The 19,033-nt window shown below is 40.0% G+C and overlaps 1 protein-coding gene across 9 annotated transcripts in view; it reads left to right on the top strand.

Annotated features, from left to right (window-relative positions):
- Positions 1 to 19,033, top strand: part of LOC130907443 (MAM domain-containing glycosylphosphatidylinositol anchor protein 2-like) — a 459,232-nt gene that overhangs the window by 371,046 nt on the left and 69,153 nt on the right. For all 9 annotated transcript variants that reach the window (XM_057822539.1, XM_057822545.1, XM_057822543.1 and 6 more), the window contains one exon: positions 5,643 to 5,791. In XM_057822539.1, the coding sequence (XP_057678522.1) occupies positions 5,643 to 5,791 (149 nt within the window). The remainder of the gene's footprint in view (positions 1 to 5,642; positions 5,792 to 19,033) is intronic.

A 19,033-nucleotide genomic window follows, 5' to 3' on the forward strand; every position in this document is an offset into this window, starting at 1 on the left:
GCATTACCATTATTAACATTCTGTTAAAGCGATCCATGGACAGAAAGACTTGTATTTCTTAAAAGATAAATGTTAGTACAAGTTAAAGAAATTTTATATTAAAACCCCTCATGTTTTCGTTTTAATAAAATCTAAAATTTTCAATCAAAAAATAAACTAGTAGCCCGCCATTGTTGATGTCAATAACTACTTACACAATGCTCATGTGTGCTGAAGCCTATACAATCAGTCGCACCCAAGCGCCAGCAGAGGGCTGCAAAACTCCGAAAAACACAACAAGTTCACATTTCACTGTGCAGTCATTGTAGTCTGTTTGAGCGGGGCATTTGTGCGTTAATTGCGTCAAATATTTTAACGTGATTAATTTAAAAAATTAATTACCGCCCGTTAACGCGATAATTTTGACAGCCCTAATTAAAATAAAAGTTAAGGGGGATTTGATGAACTGATGATGGGCACATCTACTCCTGAGTGCCTCTTTAATGTGGATTGTCCCACTTGCTTCTGATCCCCGTTTAGAAAAAAGCATTATTATGTGGATTAGAATCGTATTTTGAGACTATTCGACTATATACAACAATTTGGCAAAGCGCGGATGATGAGAAATTAGTGTTTTAATCCGCCATTTAGCCGCGCCTACCATTATAGGGCTCTAGCATCCCCAACAGAAGGATGACGTCGGCAGGGTCAGGGTTTCATCTGATTTAGAATTAAGCCTATTGAGGGGGAATTATTCAGAACGAGGAAAATGCGACGAAGAGAGCTGCAAAATGTCATTGTTTCAGTCTCTCTACTCCAATATTTTTGCAAAATATTCTTTTTATCGAAGTATTTTCCACAATAGCTAAGTAAATGGGATGCTAATGACAAATAACAGTCTTGTGCTAAATGGAATTTAAAATAATAATAATGCTATATTCAGTAGAATGGCAAAATTACTGCATAACGGTCAAAACTGTCCCCTTTACTGTCGCACCTCACGAACGATATTTTATGCCACCGTAGTTAATCAGGCTTTTGTCATTTTCCTGCCCCAGCTTCGGAGAATGTAAACAAACCAAGAGGCGTGACAGCTAGCGGATTCATTTTTTCAAAAAATATTTTTACGTCAATTAGGTGAAAGTGGATGATTTTCCACGGCACACCAGACACACATTATGGTTGACAAACACTGGGCTAAACAATGATCAGTACTGTGCTACCACCAGCCAGGTCTGTTCTCAAGAAGCCATGACCAAAATTAAACAGGAACTAAACCATTCTGTTTTGAGCATATAATTAATTGAATTCCAGGGGTGATACTTTGACAAAATTCATACTGTAGAATTTTTCCAAATGAGCCCCAATCGGAATCAGGACAGATGGGCTATGCTAAATTGCCAAGCTTTTTTGCTTGTACGCCCTAACGTGTGACGTCTCAAGTTTGATTAAAATTTAGACGGAGAAAAAAAAATGAGGATGCAACAGCTCATTCCTCGCTGCTCGCACCTTTAATTTTCATTTTTCAGTGTGTCGCTAGAACACTCCTTTGAAGGTATTACATTGACAAAATTAAGGACTTACTCAGTCATTACTCTCCTTCTGTTATCGTTTAGTTTTTATGGGAAGAAAGAAGCCTGGCTTTTATACCAGTCTAGCAGGAAACCATCTGTAGTTGCAATAAATCAATAAGCGTGATCAGCAATTTCTAAGCATCTTTGCTTCGGGTTCATGCAAGGTGTTGACGAAACATGGAGTGAAAGTGACTCTGCTTCACTCAATCTGTACTGAGAGCAATTAGCGCTGCAAATCTTCTTTTCGGTGCTGGTGTCAGGTTGTCACCTCTGACCAACTTCTCCGACCCAGAGGAGATGAAAGGAGGTTCACGAAACCTTAAAATAAAATGCAAAGAATAAAGTCTGCAAACAAGGTCAATGCACAGCCCGAAGGGTTCTGCTGAGCCCCTCTTCTGAGTCATTGCATCGGTTCTGCTGTTCTAAACAGGATTTGGGAAGAGATCAGTTAAGCCGCATGTACTTTTATCTTTGATGTCTCCCACCCAAGGTTATGTGTTTCAAGGCGGTCTAAGTGGGTTAGCTCGTATGCCATAATCGCAGAGGTGAGGCGATTTGGCGCCACTATATTTATAGTAGGAATGTCTTAGAAGATGGAGTTGGTTTGAATGGTTGCAAAAAAAAAAAATAGAAACTGGAGACACAACTCTGTGGAGTGACTAAATGTCAGCTCATCCCTGATTCTGTCACCAAGTACGGTTAACAGCAACCGTAAGCGCTGTCAAAGATCAAATGTAATACTTTGCATAGCTAAAGACACCATCTTCACATACTCTAAAACTATCAATTACTCGTAATACATTTTTAGCAACACTTATGTCAGGCAGGTGCATTTCAAAGAGGGTGGTTTACCCTACTTAGCAGATTCAATTTGCCACAAACCATAACAAGGAATTTTATCCCCTTTAAATTTGACCTACTCATGTCTGACATGGAGAGATACATGACTGTATCATCGCTGTGCTTGGCTGGCGTGGGAACAGACAATGTAAGGGAGAACTGTCATTTAATGACTGGCAGCATATGATTCATTTGTTTAAACAGTTTTGCTTCTTTTACAGCAGTGGTCCCCAACCTTTTTTGTACCCTGGCCCGGCAGTGTGTGGCAGAAAATAAATATAAAATAACACGACGGGGCTAAAAACAAACATTAAGTGCAGGAAAACAAACTCACCATACACTGACTCAACCTTTTTTAACCGCGGCTGTCCCTAAAACTTGATGGTAAATATCCTTGGTCGCAGGAATAATGAGTTCTTCTCCAATCGGGAAAGGTTTCTTGGCTTTATCAATACGGTTCGCCACGAGGTATGATGCTCTCATTACATTCGCTTTTGTTGTCTTGTTTGCTAGCTTTAAGCCACATATTGTGCAGAATGGACTTGATTGTAGGCACCTCCGCTGGCTCAACTGTTGGCCTTTTCCCAGTAAAAAAAGATGCAAAGACGTCGCCGCCTGTAGCACACAGCTAACATTACTGTTTACATTGACTGAAGCTGGGCTGCAAACACCCCAGTAATGGTGGCCAACCACTAGAGGGCGACTTACACAAATCTCTACTTATGCCCCTTTCCCACTGAAACTAGTGGGTCAACGCACGTTTTTTCCAAGCATTTGGCACCTTTCCCATTGACAAAAAAAAGGCATGTCTTTTTTTTTTTTTCATCCGTCTAACCCCCCCACCCCTCCTCAGCCATGCGTAAGGTTACGTGACATCACCACGCTAAGATGCGCGTCAAAGTGCGACCGATTTCATTCAGTTCAAGGAAGTAAACAATGCAGAGCAACATGGAAGCCTCCTTTCCGTTTGTGTTCTGTTTTCATGCTTTTTACTGCCCTCAAAATGGTCGAAATGCAGCAAAGGATCAACACTCTGCTTGTGCTGAGGCAACGTAGGCGGCGTGAATTTTGGTTTGATTGACGTATACGCATCGACGTAACTACGGTTGTGGGGCGTGTTAAATGGGAGGCAACTAGCACGTTGTTATGACGCATCATGTAAGAGCCTACGTCACCACGTAGATTAGGGTGTTGACTGTTGACCCGGGGTTTTGCTTTCACATTGCATGACGATCAGAGCCGAGGTGATTTTAACGCACGTCGCTTGGCGGGTTGATTGACACGGGTCGAGGCGGGTCGCTGCACCTTTCCCACTGCCACCAAAAGCCAATTGTTAGTGGGTTGACATGGGTTTTTTGGCCAGTGGGAAAGCGGTATCAGATTACTATTGATGCGACAAAAGGCCACAGGCCATATTGCTGTCGTTAACTAATTATTTATTATTTCTCTGCGGCCCAGTAGTGTATGTGACACGAACCGTAATCGGTACTGGTCCTGGCCTTGATCACTGTTTTACAGCATGTGTTAGCCACCTGACATGGGACAGTTTACCTACCTAAAGGTGCTTGTTTTGGTGAGCCACAAAGTTAACAGCTAAAGCGTTAGCGCTAAAATATGCATGTATGAATGATATTGTCTATTAAGCGGGAAACTTACTACCAGAGGTGGGTAGTAAGGCGTTACATGTACTGCGTTACATTTACTTCACTAACTTTTTGTGAAAAATGTACTTCTAAGAGTAGTTTTACTAAGCCATACTTTTTACTTTTATTTGAGTAGATTTGTGAAGAAAAAATGCTACTACTCCGCTACTTTGGGCTACACAAAAGTCGTTACATTTTTCCTCTTTATTCCACGTATTAGATTTATTATTTTTCTGCCAGTGATGCCAAGAGTGGCTCGACCAATTTTACCAATGAGACATCGCAAAAATGATCACATGACTTCATTACATCAATCACACGCAAGCTTGCCGTTCTATGATCACGCCAGCCTGTTCAATCACGTGGTGTCTTAAAGCACCGTAAAAAATGAAGTATTTGACATAGAGCGCTGCCCTCAACATGAATCGAAAGCACGAATTTAGACCTCTCTCCCAGTTTTTATTTGGCACCGATTGACCACGGAAATCCGGAGATATGATCCTTTTAATTTCATAATAGTAACTATGAAGGAACTATTCACTATTCAATGAAAAAAAAACTAGGAAGTATTTTTTCCACTAGAGGGCAGTCATGCTCTTTGGACGACAAATGCTTCTTTTTTTTTTTTTTTTTTTTCTCTTTCCAGAATTCAATGATTTTTTTTTTTTTTTCTTGTATTTCTGTAATGGGTTATTGTACAGTATCATTTTAACACTTCATATACTATTAGTTTGAGCTGAGAGAAAAAAACCATAACATACACACAAAAGTAAGCAGTTACAATGTTACTCATTACTTGAGTATTTGTCTGGATACTTTTTTTAGTTCGACTTGAGTACATTTTTTGGATAACTACTTTTACTTGAGTAATATTATATTGAAGTAACACTACTCTTACTTGAGTGCAACTTTTGGCTACTCAACTCACCTCTGCTTACTACCACCGTTTGTGATTCCCAACCATATACTTGCTTGTGTTTTGCTGAGCAAAAAGTTCAAAAGAGCTGAAGTGAAATATCCATGTGTGAAAGATATCGTCTATAAAGTGAGGAACTTACTACCACCATTTGTGATTCCCAACGATAAACAATCCCCAAAGAGGAAAGGGACAAACTTAACAAGGTCACCCTGAGCACTTAAGCTGGCAGACCGCAACAACTCACAATTGGAAAATCCTTACAATTCCGACAAAGCAATGGAAGAAGTTGAGGTTTGTTTCAAACATTCCCCCCGAAAAAGGAGGATTTGGATACTTTTAGATGTTTCTTGAGTCGATGTTCCACTATGTGATACGAGCTTTGATTGCGTGCCATGAAAGCAAAGTGTGTCAGATTATACACGCTGTAAGATAAATCTTTAATGATGCTAGTAGGGGGGGAAATTGGGTCATGACAGTCGCAAAAGAGTTATGATATAGCAACGATAGAAATAGAACAAACACAACATGGCACAGATAAGAACCACTGTACATCTTTGTCATGCTAATTCCAGTGCTGCACTTGAAAGAAATCTGGTTCTGTTTACAAATGAAACATTTACACTTGGTCTTGAATCCATACTCAAGTCACGAGCTGCATAAAAACACACTGATACTGTGTATATGCAGGAAAGGCCTACGCTCCCGAGTTCTACTATGACACCTACAGCCCCCTGTGGCAGAACCGGCCCAGGATCTATGACTTCAAGCTCCAGTGGACACAAATGAACCCCAATGCTGTGGACCGCATTGTGGCCTACAGACTTGGCCTCAGACAGGTAGGAAATTGTCTGGTAGACATATTCACGTCCATTAATGAAAAAGTATCTGAACATTTTGGAATTTCTCACATTTCTGCATAAAATCACTATCAAATATGATCTGATCTTTTTCAAAATCACACAGATGAAAATACAGTGTCTGCTTTAACTAAAGCCACCCAAACTGTTATAGGTTTTTATATTTTAATGATAGCATGCAAACAATGACAGAAGGGGGAAAAATAAGTAAGTAAACGCTCTGCCTAAGGAGACTTAGAGAGCAATTGAAACCAATTTTTACCAAACATTTTAAGTCATGTGTGGCTAATCACTGATGAGTGGTTTAAAGCTGCCCTGCCCACTATAAAACACACACCTGGTAAGAAATGTCTTGATGAGAAGCATTGTCTGAGGTGCATCATGGCTCTGTCAATAGAGCTGTCTGAAGACCAGCGATCAAGGATTGCTGATTTAAATAAAGCTGGGAAAGGATACAAACTCATCTCTAAAAGTCTGGATGTTCATCAATCGATAGTCAGAAAAGTTGTCTACAAATAAAGAGAGTTTGGCACTGTTGCTTCTTTCCCAAGGAGTGGCCATCCACCAAAAAATGAGGCCAAGAGTTGAGCGCAAAATACTCAGAGAGGTAAAAACTAACCCTAGAGTGTCTGCTAAAGACTTACAGAAATCACTGGCACGGTCCAATATTTCTGTGCACACATCAACTATATGTAACACTATGGCCCAGAATGGTGTTCATGGGAGGACTCCAGGGAGGAAGCCACTGCTGTCTAAATAAACATTGTTGCTCGTTTAACACACAACGTCATGTGTGGAGGAAAAATGGAACAGCTCACCAACATCAACACCTCATGGAGGGAGCATCATGATTTTGGGCTGTTTTGCCTCCTCAGGGCCTGGACAACTTGCAATCATTAATGGAAGAATGAATTCAAAGGTTTATCAGGATGTTTTGCAGGAAAACCTGAGGCTGTCTGTCAAACAGTTGAAGCTAAAAAGAGGATGCATCCTGCAACAAGACAATGATCCAAAACATAGAGGTAAATCAACTTCAGAATGGTTTCAGAAGAAAAAAATATATGTTCTGGAGTGGCCAAGTCAAAGTCCAGACTTGAACACCATTGAGATGCTGTGGCATGACCTAAAGACACCGATTTATGCCAGACATCCCAGTAATCTGACTGAACTACAGCTGTTTTATAGAGAAGAATGGACCAAGATTAGTCCAGATCGATGTGCCAGACTGATCTGCAGCTACAGGAAGCGTCTAGTTCAGGGGTGTCCAAACTTTTTGCAAAGGGGGCCAGATTTGGTGCGGTAAAAATGTGGGGGGCTGACAATGGCTGACGTCCACTATGTAGAACAATATATTTTAGCCAGCCATTCTGTGTGTCACATTTGCTTTTATTAATTTTTTTTAATTTTCAACAATCTCACAACTAGCCTTTGTGGCATTCTTTCGACTCTCGGGCTCTTGCGAAATACTGCTGCAGTGAAATTAAACTTGCTTCAATTTCTCGCTGCGTATCTTCCCTGTAATCTTGTCGTACATGTCAGCGTGTCTTGTTTGGTATTATCGCCTCACATTGAACTCTTTAAAAACAGCGACTGTCTCTATGCAAATGAGGCAGACACAGTTGTTGCGTATTTTAGTGAAGAAATAGTCCGATTTCCACCTATCCTTGAAGCATCGGCCAACACTGTCAACTTTCTCTTTTTTTTTGATTATTGGCGTAAAACACAGACAAGACTGAAAAAGCAGTTTCTGCTATTGCACTCCTCTTTAAAAGAAACTTCTGTATTTTAAGCCAAAAGAACTGTTGTGCTTGATAGAACAATGTCTATATGCTGCCATAGTAGATTCATGACACATTAAACCCCCGAACTATTTTTAATTTGTCAGACGTTGCGCAACCGCTTTTGTTTCAACCCATCCGTAAAACGTACGTAATAGAGCTGAAACGAGTACTCGAGTAACTCGAGTTTAAAAACTGATCCGAGTAATTTTATTCACCTCGAGTAATCGTTTATTTTGACAGCTCTAAGCATCACGTTTTGCTCGGACTACTTTTAATGCGGGACAACGCGCTGTCACGTGCGGAGAGGAAGAAGGGGAAAAAAAAAAAACTTACTGCAGCCGACAGCCACCACAAACGACGCCGACGTTGCTAAATACTAGCCCGCACGATGCTACGTTGGTACAGGTAGCGTCTCATGCGTCTCATAGAGATCACATGTATGTTGAACTAGATGCTAAATGACAGACTCGGCCGCGTCTGGGCAGCTTTAGTAAACGGCCGCCATCTTAAAGCAGTAGAGCGCTAAGCGCTAATAAAGAGCGCTAAGCGCTAATAAATAAGATTAGCGTTCCTGTTCTGAAATCACGTTAGCCCTGCGGAGGGCTAGGTTTCTATTAATTATGACCACTGTCGATGCTTGGCTAACGTGTCTTACATACAGGCTTTAACATAACATAGCATTGTGGAGTGATGAGGGTGTAAAATAAAAACTTAATCATGCTAACTATCAATTTTAGCTCAGTAGTCATTGCTGGATAAAACACCAAGTAGCACTGGTGCTAATGTGCTCCAATACAGCCTGTATCATACATTTATTTTGAACACTGCAAAAACTCAAAATCCTATCAGGACTTACAGTTTAGACTAACTTAAAACTTAACTAGAACTTAAAAATGGCTTGACACAAAGAGAAATTCAATTGAAAGACGTGGGAAAAAATCCAAACTTTTAAGTGATGTGTGTTATCAAGCGTAACGGCATTTTTAGGTAAGATATATATATATTTTTTTGTAATAAGATCTAAAGTTTTTTGAGTGAAAGCAGTGAATTAGTCTTTTTTTTTTTTTTTTTTAAATTCTAGTTACATCTGAGATGCAATTGTTGGCTGTTTTCAACAATATACATCGAAAATAAAGACATTGATTGACTGAAAATGGTTCAAAATTAGATGAAATGTCTTGTTTTCTCATGTATATTTATAATTGCTCTTCACCTAAAAATATATTTGTTTTATCCGATTACTCGATTAATCGATAGAATTTTCAGTCGATTACTCGATTACTAAAATATTCGATAGCTGCAGCCCTAGTACGTAATAAATAATATTTCTTATTCAAAATCTCTGTCATTGTTAGCTTAGAATCATTAATTGATGTCTAATATTTCGTTTAAAAAAAAAAAAAGGTTTAAAAAAATTATTCACTCGCATATTTTAAACTTATAAAGAAATTACATCACAATGAAAAAAATGGTGTCTGTAAAAAAGTCAGATATCTACCTCAAAATTATCGCTTAATTGTATTTTTTTTGTTACTATCGCATTTTCTCCGATATGTTAGATGATAAATAATTGATCAAAACAAAGAAAAATTGAAAAACAGGGTTATTTAAAAGGGTAAATATATGAAAAAGAACATCTCGACCACTCCTTGATGTCTGCGATTTCTGCATCGCAAAACTTGTTATATTACCATGTTTCACCCATAAAATCCCCCAAAAATCCAGCAGTGGCCATTCACAGATGTGTCTTGACACTCAAGTGAAACATGCTACATGTTTTTGGATTGAAACAAGGTAAGTACGCGATAATATCTCGTTAATATCATGGCGTCTTTAATTCTGCTCTCGCGTGCTCTCACCTCCAGATAGGGTTTTGGTGTTGAATTTTTTTTTTTTTAAATGCTCTCCTTTTCAAAATCTTTCTTCCCTCAGAAAATTGAGATTTTAAGCTTTGATATATCACACATGCATATCAGACAATTTTGAAAGTTGGCCAAATTGGGGGTCTCAGAGCAGAACTTCAAGTCACCTGAGTGTTTTCCGCCTATTGCCATTTTAGAAAATTGGAAGTAAAGGGTCACACGGGGTAATGTTGCTTAGAGTGCTGCTGCCTTTTAGTGGGTAAATGAGGAGCAGAATTTAGTGTGTAAGCTACTTCATATGCTGGTAGCAGTACTGCTGACCAATTTATTAAGTCTGTGTGCGGGCCAGATGTTATTGATTTTATGACAGAGGCTGGGGGCCGGATGAAATTTGACCAAGGGCCGCATTTGACCCCCGGGCTGGACTTTGGACATGTCTGGTCTAGTTGAAGTTATTGATGCCAAAGCGGGAGCCACAAAATCTTAAATGTGATCGTTCACTTACTTATTTTTTCCCCCTTCTGTCATTTTTTGCATACTATCCTCATTAGAACATGAAAACCTATAACTATCTGGGTGGTTTTATTTAAAGCAGACACTTTTTTTCTATCTGTGTGATTTTGACAAATATCAGATCACATTTGATGGTGATTTTATGCAGAAATGAGAGAAATTCAAAAAGGTTAAGATACTTTTTCATACTACTGTATAGTAAGAATCTTCACTTTGGTGTGTTTTTTATTGCTTCTTGAGCTTTCCGAACCCAAAACAATACAATAATCTTGGATCTTAGTTATTGGTCTGCCTTTTCACACTTCTGCATGGATATACGAGTTGTTGTTTTTTGCCACAGGGGGAAAAAAATGTTCTTCACCCCAAAGTTTGCACGCCTGAGCTGGCTCGTCGTATTCGCCTCGACTCAGACGAATTTTTACACCTCAATTCAGTCTCTCGCCGTCGTATTTGGGGGTGGGAGTGAGCCTCTGCGGGCGACAGAGAATCACTAAGAAGCTGTCAGATGCAGTCAAGTATGAGTCCTGTGGCTTTCTTTTTTTAGGAATCGTTCTCAAAATCATTTGAAGCACAGTCGAAGGAGGAAGTGGAGGGGGCCCAACGGAGAAGAATTCAAACTGCATTATGATAAAAGGCTTGCTTAGCTATCCGATTTTTTTGGGGGAGGGGGGGGCTTTCTTTTGCCGTATTGATTAAATATATTATCACAAGATACAATGGTTCTGTGCCTTGGCACCTTTTCATTTGTTGTTTTCTTGGTTGCTTCTGCTTGTATACAATCTGAAATAACATCATGCTAGCGTTGCTGTATCCTGTCGCTGTGCATTAGTTTACTCTGCTATTTTCACTTGAGTAATTTCTGAACATATTTAAAAACGCAACAAAGTATCGACTCTGTTTGACACGCAGTCAGAGGATGAAAAGAAGGAAAAAGTATGCTCGCTTGCATTTACCCCAATTTGACAACTTTTCAGGGGGTCTTCCTTTTCCTCGCACTTGGTGTTTGTAGTTTTTTTCCCCTTTCTAGCCAAAGCAGCAGGCGGCACGCCAGCTTCGGATAAAGCCGTACGCCTGCCGGCCGCATTAATACGACAGATTTACAGGTTGCCACCAATGTGAGCCGACATCCAAGAGCCAGTTTAGATAAAATAGCTTCCGCTAAAAGAAAAAAAAAAAAAAAAACACGCGGTGGTACTTGTTTGCGGCAAACATTCCAAGACCATGTTTGTGTCGTCACGCTTTTTGTTCCCCGTCAGCTCTCTCTCGAAAATTGCTAAGAAAATGATTTCACGCTTTCTCAAAGCCACTCACCACTCGTTTTGTGTGAGAAGTCGCCAGCCTCGACGCGTCCTTAAGCCTTGTTCCGCTCACACATGCTCTCTGCCTTGTGCTAGCACGCGCGTTAATTCAGAAAATCTCATTAACATTTCAATGTTTTTTTCTCACTCAAAGAGAACATCACTAGTCCATTTAGTTTAGCCCAGAATTGGTGTTTGGGGCGAATGAATTCATTTCCACCTTATTCCCTTTGTATGTCAGGAGAGTACACAGTGTGGCCATTATTTGCCTCCTGCCAGGCAAAGCATCCTCCTCTGTCTTAAGATAGGCGATAATTTGCTGTGGGCAAACTTTTTTATGCAGCAATTTAACAAAACAAAGCAGTTTTAATGGATTTCATGGATAATGAGCAAGGATTTAATCTCGATGTTGTTTTTAAACTAATAATTGTGTCTACACGCTGAGGTACACAGTTGTTGAGACGAAATGGAAAACAACTAAGGTACTGGAAATGGTTGTGCTCTTTGTCAGGTTTATGTATACACCTTTCGCCCAAAGTCAACTGGAATAGGCTTCAGCAAACCCATGAATCTAATATAATTGGGACAAGCGGGATAGGAAATGAATGGATTTGACACAAGATGGCCGAGGTTGTTCAGGTGAAATCTCAGCTCTGTAGTGGTTTTCTCCTCTTTTCAATTTTCCGCCAATTTCTTTCAAGCTTGAACTGTTACATGTCAAAGCTTTTGAATCCCATCAAGTTGGCATAGCAAAGGTCAAAGTTTGTGATCGGTCCCCCAAATAAATAATAGTGTTGCTGGACAAAAAGCACCGCTACACAACAATGGCACCACTTACAGCCGCTACCTCTTATGTACCATCTTTTTCTTGGGAAATTTGAGTCAGAAAAATATTTTCCCCCCTCTTTTGTATTGGATTGTTTTGTGATGTGTTCCTTGGCCTCAGGTTAGAGCCGACGAAAGACAGTTTGGTTCAAGGCGGAAATGGAAGTCTGAAAGGCAAGCTCAGGAAGGAAACACAAACAGATACTGCATCAAGGCACCTGTCAAACATTTAACGCCTGTTCCCATTCTAAAATCTTCCCCGGGAGCTGGAAATTCTGCCTACAAACAAACACTGGCAAGACCAGGCCACATCATCTGTCCCAAATTGATCTGTCAGCTCTGTTTGTGCATGTCGATCAATACCAGCAACACTAATTACACGCTGGCAATCTACAGTAAACCAGCGGCTGCTGTAACATTACAATGCTTGTGTTTTCCCGCCACCGCATATTACTGCTATCAATCCTGCCGGCTTCTGTCGTAAAAAAAAAGTCTCGCGCAGCCCAGCCGCAATCAGATGACGGTTAATCAATAGGGCACGCTGCCAGGGAAAAATTCGCCCAGAATGAATGTTCATGGGATGTTAAAGGAAGCTTTAATTGAGTGCAGATGCCGTGGATTTGGTGATCATTAATTGATCAAAACTCAGGTTTAAAATCTATCAAGTCTGTAAAATGCAACAGTTAAAAAAAAAAAAAAAAAAAAGTATGTTCAGATTACCTAATCACCCGTTACTAGGGGTGTAACGGTACACAAAAATCTCGGTTCGGTACGTACCTCGGTTTTGAGCTCACGGTTCGGTTCATTTTCGGTACAGTAAGAAAACAAAACGCAAAATATAAATGTGCTAGTTGTTTATTACACACCTTTTTGCTTTCAACAATAGGAACATTGGCCTATACAAAGCTAGAATTCTGCTCAAAAAGTAGCGGGTATTTAAAGGTAATCCAACAACAATTTGCCTTTCAAACCCCGCGTATTGGTCAGCCAAAGTCCTGTGCTAAAGAGAAAAGCAATCCCAAAGACAAATATTTTAACATGTATTTTACAAATAAAATGCCTCAATAAATATTTTTTTTTCTTATGAACGGTTTTCAAAAGCTTTATTGGTGGATTTTCTGAAGTTAAAGCGCCACACAGAAATTAATAAATTTAATTGTGTAAGCAGGATCTGTATTCTTATTATTTAATTACAGGTGTTTTAGCTCATTTCAATTTATATAAATGCACTATTATTTATTTTATTATGTGTTTATATTTTACAAATGTGATGTAGTATTCATTTATATTGTATATTTTACCTTGTATAACTTTAGTTCCTATGTGAATATTAGTTCCTACTTGTATTGTTGTGGTCGGAGGGTTTGGTATTGAACACGGGGCCGTGTCGGTTATTATTATAGCAGAGAAGACAGCAGTAAAAGACAAGTCAACTGTGCCCCGATCTACCACTCAAGAGATCTGATGGACTCAAAAAGTGGGTTACGATTGCATATTAGTTTGAAAATCGACCGGATCCACCGTAGTTTTACACGAGTGACTTCCGGTCTGCCTGATCCTAGCTACCGGTAGTAGTATTGACGCAGGAGGGTCGCGTCCCGCGTCAATTAATAAACTCTGCCGTTCTTTTCGCGTGTGTCGTGTTGAGCCTCTTCTGGGACGCGTCTAACACGCGGCCGCACTGCGACGGGTGTGCATTGGCTGACTGACTTTAACACTTGCGTTTCACTGCGTTCTCGCGGCGGCCACGTTTTCGCGCCGTTGACGTTTCTGGGTTATACTGTCATACCATGTTGGTCCTCATTATAGTAGAGAAGACGGAATAAATATAATCTACACAAAGAAACTGTAACCCAATCGACTCACAGCCGCGAAAAGTAAGGGTTACATTACGTCAGAAACTCATTCGGTACGCCTCCGTTCCGAACCGAGCACCACGTACCGAAAAAGTTCAGTACAAATACATGTACCGTTACTCCCTTACCCGTTACTGCATTACAACTGTTCAATTCAATGGATATTTGAAGCCAAACTCCATCATTTTGGATTCCAGCATGACAGTTCTTTGCTGACTAAAAGAACAATGGAAAACATCTATTTGAAAAAGCAATAGAAGGCCATGAATAAAATAAAGAGAGTGGCAGCTTTTGAATACATTGCTCTTGTCGCGAGTGCTGTTGAAGGGTTCCAGCTGTGATACTTTAATGAACTGGGAAGTGCTGAAGTGTGTTGCAAAGAACAGTAGATGATAAATTTTGGCCACTACTCCAGAAAGTTGCAGCAACGACAAAAGTAAGAGAAATAACCCAAGGGTGTCATCACAGTTCAACAGCTTGGTCAGTAATATTTGAGTGGTTTGACTTGGCTTTGGGCAGCACTGTGGTATAATGTTTTGCCTGTCTGCCTCAAAGTTTTGAGAGTCTAGGTTTGAATCTTGGCCTTTGAGTTTGGAGTTTGCATGTTCTACACATGCTTGCCCCCCACAGCAAGACATCTTGGGATTGGTTGGCAAATGAAGGGAATAGTATCTTTTCTCGTGTTTACCATTTGACTTTTTGTATTACTCTAACACACTTAATATAATCAATAAGGGAATAGTATATTTTCTCGTATTTACTGTTTGTATTACTCTAACGCACCCAATGTAGAATAAATGGCATTTATATCATAGTTTAAGAAAAAAACAAGCAGAATATATTTGATATTGTGAACAGTTGGACAAGGAATGATTAGAACTTCCAGCGCCAAGACAACGTGCAGATAAGGACAGAAAGATACAGGATGCCTTCTGACCACGGAAGCCCAACGCGCGCGTCATGCAGCTGACGAAGCAAGATTGACGCTGGCAACCAGGTGATAGGCAAGACATTTACAAGCCCACGTCTGCAACACCAAATCCCGCAATCAGCTCTTCACGACAGTCCAGAACAACTGGCGGGACGTCCTGTCTTACCACAAGGAACACCGGGTAACGCCCAATATCCAACTGATAACACGACTGATAAGACTCCAAGCGCCCATTTGACACTGAGGCGGGCAAAACCTTCCCACTCTAGTTGCCTCAGTAACGGTGACTCAGCAACTGTGAAGCAGGAACTAAACAGCCCAAACTGCAATAGAAGATTACCCTAAACAATGCCAAAACACACACCTCTTCCGGACCACAGCCCGCCCCACTAGAGCCTTTAAAAGACTGAATGTTTAACTAACCGTTGTCATTTTTCTCGGGCATCTTTTGATGACTTGTGATATGGTGACCCTGGAACCAGTCTGCCTCCTCGCCTGGGTCTTTCGCTGTTTTGCCTTGCGGTTTCATCGCTGTCGACCTGAATAAAATTTTAACTTGAGTTTCAAAGCCTTTTTCCAGCTTTCAAAATGGAGTCAGTAAAAAGGGTTAAGACTAAGGTGAACGCGTAGAGTTTGGCCTTTTGGCCGGGTTGTCAGGGTTCCGCCGGCCCAGGTTGTTGGAGCTGAGCTAGCGCGGTTCGGCTGGGGTGATTCCAGCAATCTGGCTAAAAGGTCAGATGTTTTTATACAATGTCTGTTAAAGTTTGTAACATTCTGTTTCTTGAGTAGTAAATTTGTCAACTCCTGAGGTAATTAAAGAGGTCAGACAGTGTTGAGCCAAGACACTCTTTGGGATTGTTGTTGAAATCCTCGTAGGAATGCTGCAGACTGCTATTTCCAGAGTTATGATTTTTCAGAGACAAACTCATAGCAGCGTGCAATTTGATAGCCACTTTACGCTCCGACTATTAACCAACCAATGGAATAGAAACATGAATCCAAGTGGCCTGGAATGAGTGTCTTTTTCAGAAAATCTGAGCGGGTCCTTAGGAACTGCGTGGAGATCCCCAGGGAGCCGCTGCTACTTCACATCAAGAGGAGTCTGCTGAGGTTGGTTGAGGCTTCTGATAAAAGCAGAATAATAGCAGAGCTCATCTGGCCTTGGATTCCCTTGGGAGTAGCTGGAATGCAGAGGAAAAGGGATGCTTGGGTCACCTCATTCATGTCTGCTGCTGAACCATTATCCAGCGATAAATGGCCCAGGGATGTTTTGGTCGGTAAGCCAATATTCCAACAGTTTGGCCTGGTTTTCCCTAATTCGTAACTGCTAGAATTTGCCAATGTGGTTAACATGGAAGAGGAACACCATAATGGTGATAGTGCTTAAATATTGACAGTTATGGACCAACCAGTCATGGTGATAGTGCTTAAATATTGACCGTTTGAGACCAACAAGTCGGAGTAAACAGTATTTCACAGTGCTTGAGTGTTTTTTTTTTTTTTTAAATTGCCCACACCACACAGTTTTATGTAGTATTTCCCTCCGAGACAGATTGAAACTGTTTTCGTGCCAGAAATCTTATACTCAAAAAGCTGTTTGAAATATTACCGCTAACAACTTGTTTATCATTTTTAACGGTTCATTACTATTTGTTATGTATTTATATTTATTTTTCAATAATCATGTTATTCATTTGACCTGTGCATATCCTGTTCAACTTTACCATGTGATATCCTATCCTAGCTGACTGCATTTGATTGACTGCTTTATAAAGTTGCAGCACTTTTGCTTGCTGTCCTTAAAACTAATATGGTAGTTAGTTAGCTCGTTAGTTTAGAAATAATCACTTCATGAATACACCTTTACTATAGACACGTTTCCTGAGCGAAACCTGAGCGGTGCCATTTTTGACAATTTCTGCTCTTAATTTCCGGTTTAGACAGAACAACATGAAGTGCAGTTGAAGTAAGCGGTGCGTTGACAAAGTTAAAACTGCAAAATCAAACTGTGGGAATCTCCAGAAATGACTTCAGCACGACGTAAATGAGATTTAGAGACTTTCTGTGCTCTGCGTGAACTCCTGGAAGCGCCTATATATACTATGGCTGGAAGTGGAATGTTTTGATCACCGAACAGCTAGTAGCTACAATGCGCCAGTGTGGATCGACTTCGCCATACGCTTCAAATCAAAACCAGCTGCAGACAATAGGTTAAGGATGTGCTTTAAACCTAAAGATCTACCTAAAAGATTGTATGTTTGCTCTTATCACTTCGTTGATCATTCATGGACAAAATTATAACAACCTGTGCACCCTGTTTTAACGTGAGGTGTACTGTATATTGACACGCCGGCCACTTGAGTGACCAAAATGAGGTGAAATTACAAATAATATTACAGATTCCAAATGTAGAAGGGCTGATACTGATTTTGTTGTTAGAATGAAATACTACAAGGTAGGGCTGGGCAATATGGCCTTAAGTACGTATCACGATAAATTGAGCAGATTTACCTCGATAACGATAAATGACGATAAATTCGCCCAAGCAGACTGTTATATAATTTGAAAATTTGAATCAATGCATGGAATACAAATCAACTGTTTCTCGTTAAATTTATTTAACCAGCTTTCAATTTAACAATTGCACATGGAGGCTAAACATTAAGTATTAAAAAAAAATCTTGTAAACAATAATAATTCTAGTGTGAACATTTATAATAGCTTGTATGACTTGAAAAATGTACATTATAAAAATCAACATGACGACTGTGCAAACATGTCATTCTAACACAAATGACTTACAGCTTTAACAGTACACTTCAGACAACTTATTGGTAATGGCTGCTGTGACATAATTATTCAACACAAGTGTTTACGTCAAGGTTTCAGTTTTGTTTTTTTTTTCCGAAAAATTTTTTAATACATGCACCCCCCACACAGACACAACCAGATTAAAGCTGTATTGCTCTGATGCCAATGAAACATTTAAGGTTTTATGATGGCAGAATAAAGCAAACACATACAGAAAAATAGCTGTGGCCATTAAACTGTCATATTGTATATAGGCTTCACTGTTGGATTATATGCTTTACCATCACGAAAGCTTTCAGAGAAATCACACAGAGATGCAAAATAACGCGACATGATGATTGCTACATGAAGTCCGTGCCCAGTCCACTCATTAATTTCAGCCGTTTCGACAAGGTTAGAGCCGCTGTCCGACTCTTTCACGTTCATTTGTAGCCGTTGTTAGCCGCTAGCCTTAGCCTGTGGCTTGGCTACCAGAAGAAAGCACTGAAAGCATCCTCTCCTGATATCATGAGAACCAGTGAGGACAGCGGGTGAAAGCCCATCTGGAACCCGCCAAGAGTTTACTTAATGTCGGGTGACTCCATCCCGTTTACTTGTAGCGTTAGCCGCTAGCGTTAGCCTACCGGGCTTCTGTTTGATTGGCTTCCTGAAAACCACGTGACTCCATACGTAAGCACACTGTCTGCTTTCTTAAAGGGGAATGAACATAGCCGAACAACACAGCGTCAAAGCGGGATAAAAAGACTATATTTTCTTGTTTTATTAAATTACCGAATTTACCGACATGGTCAAAATTACGTCGGTCATCGTGAAGAATTTCGGTGACAGTAAATTTTCGGTTTACCGCCCTGCTCTACTACAAGGTATGTACATCTTAACAAAAACCAGTATGTCATTCTTTTTCATAGCAGATATTGATTGCAATAACTTTTGGACAACATGATTCCATTTGTTGTTTTAATTAAAACGATTGGTGTATGTGCAAAACAGATCAATAAATCGCAATTTATAAAATTATTAGAAAAATATTTACGAAGGTGGAGCATAAGTCAAGCCTTCCATCATCAAAGTAGAACGCATGTAGTCTCAATATATGTCCATCAACCTACAGTAAGTGTTGTTTTGAGGCACATCAAGTTGTCTTCCCTTGCCTAACAGCGTTTTCCACCTGTAAACAAATGAACAAAAAACTTGCATTTATGCGTTTACTTAATTGTGCTATCCTACATGAACTGATTAGCAACAGGCTAGCAGCAGATAGCATGTGTTGCTGCCACAGCAGTACAGTAGTTGTAGTAAATAATATTAAACATCATAATTACAATCATCATCGTAATAACAATA

The sequence above is a fragment of the Corythoichthys intestinalis genome, chromosome 19, assembly GCF_030265065.1.
Source record: "Corythoichthys intestinalis isolate RoL2023-P3 chromosome 19, ASM3026506v1, whole genome shotgun sequence".
In the NCBI taxonomy this organism is placed as follows: Eukaryota; Metazoa; Chordata; class Actinopteri; order Syngnathiformes; family Syngnathidae; genus Corythoichthys; species Corythoichthys intestinalis.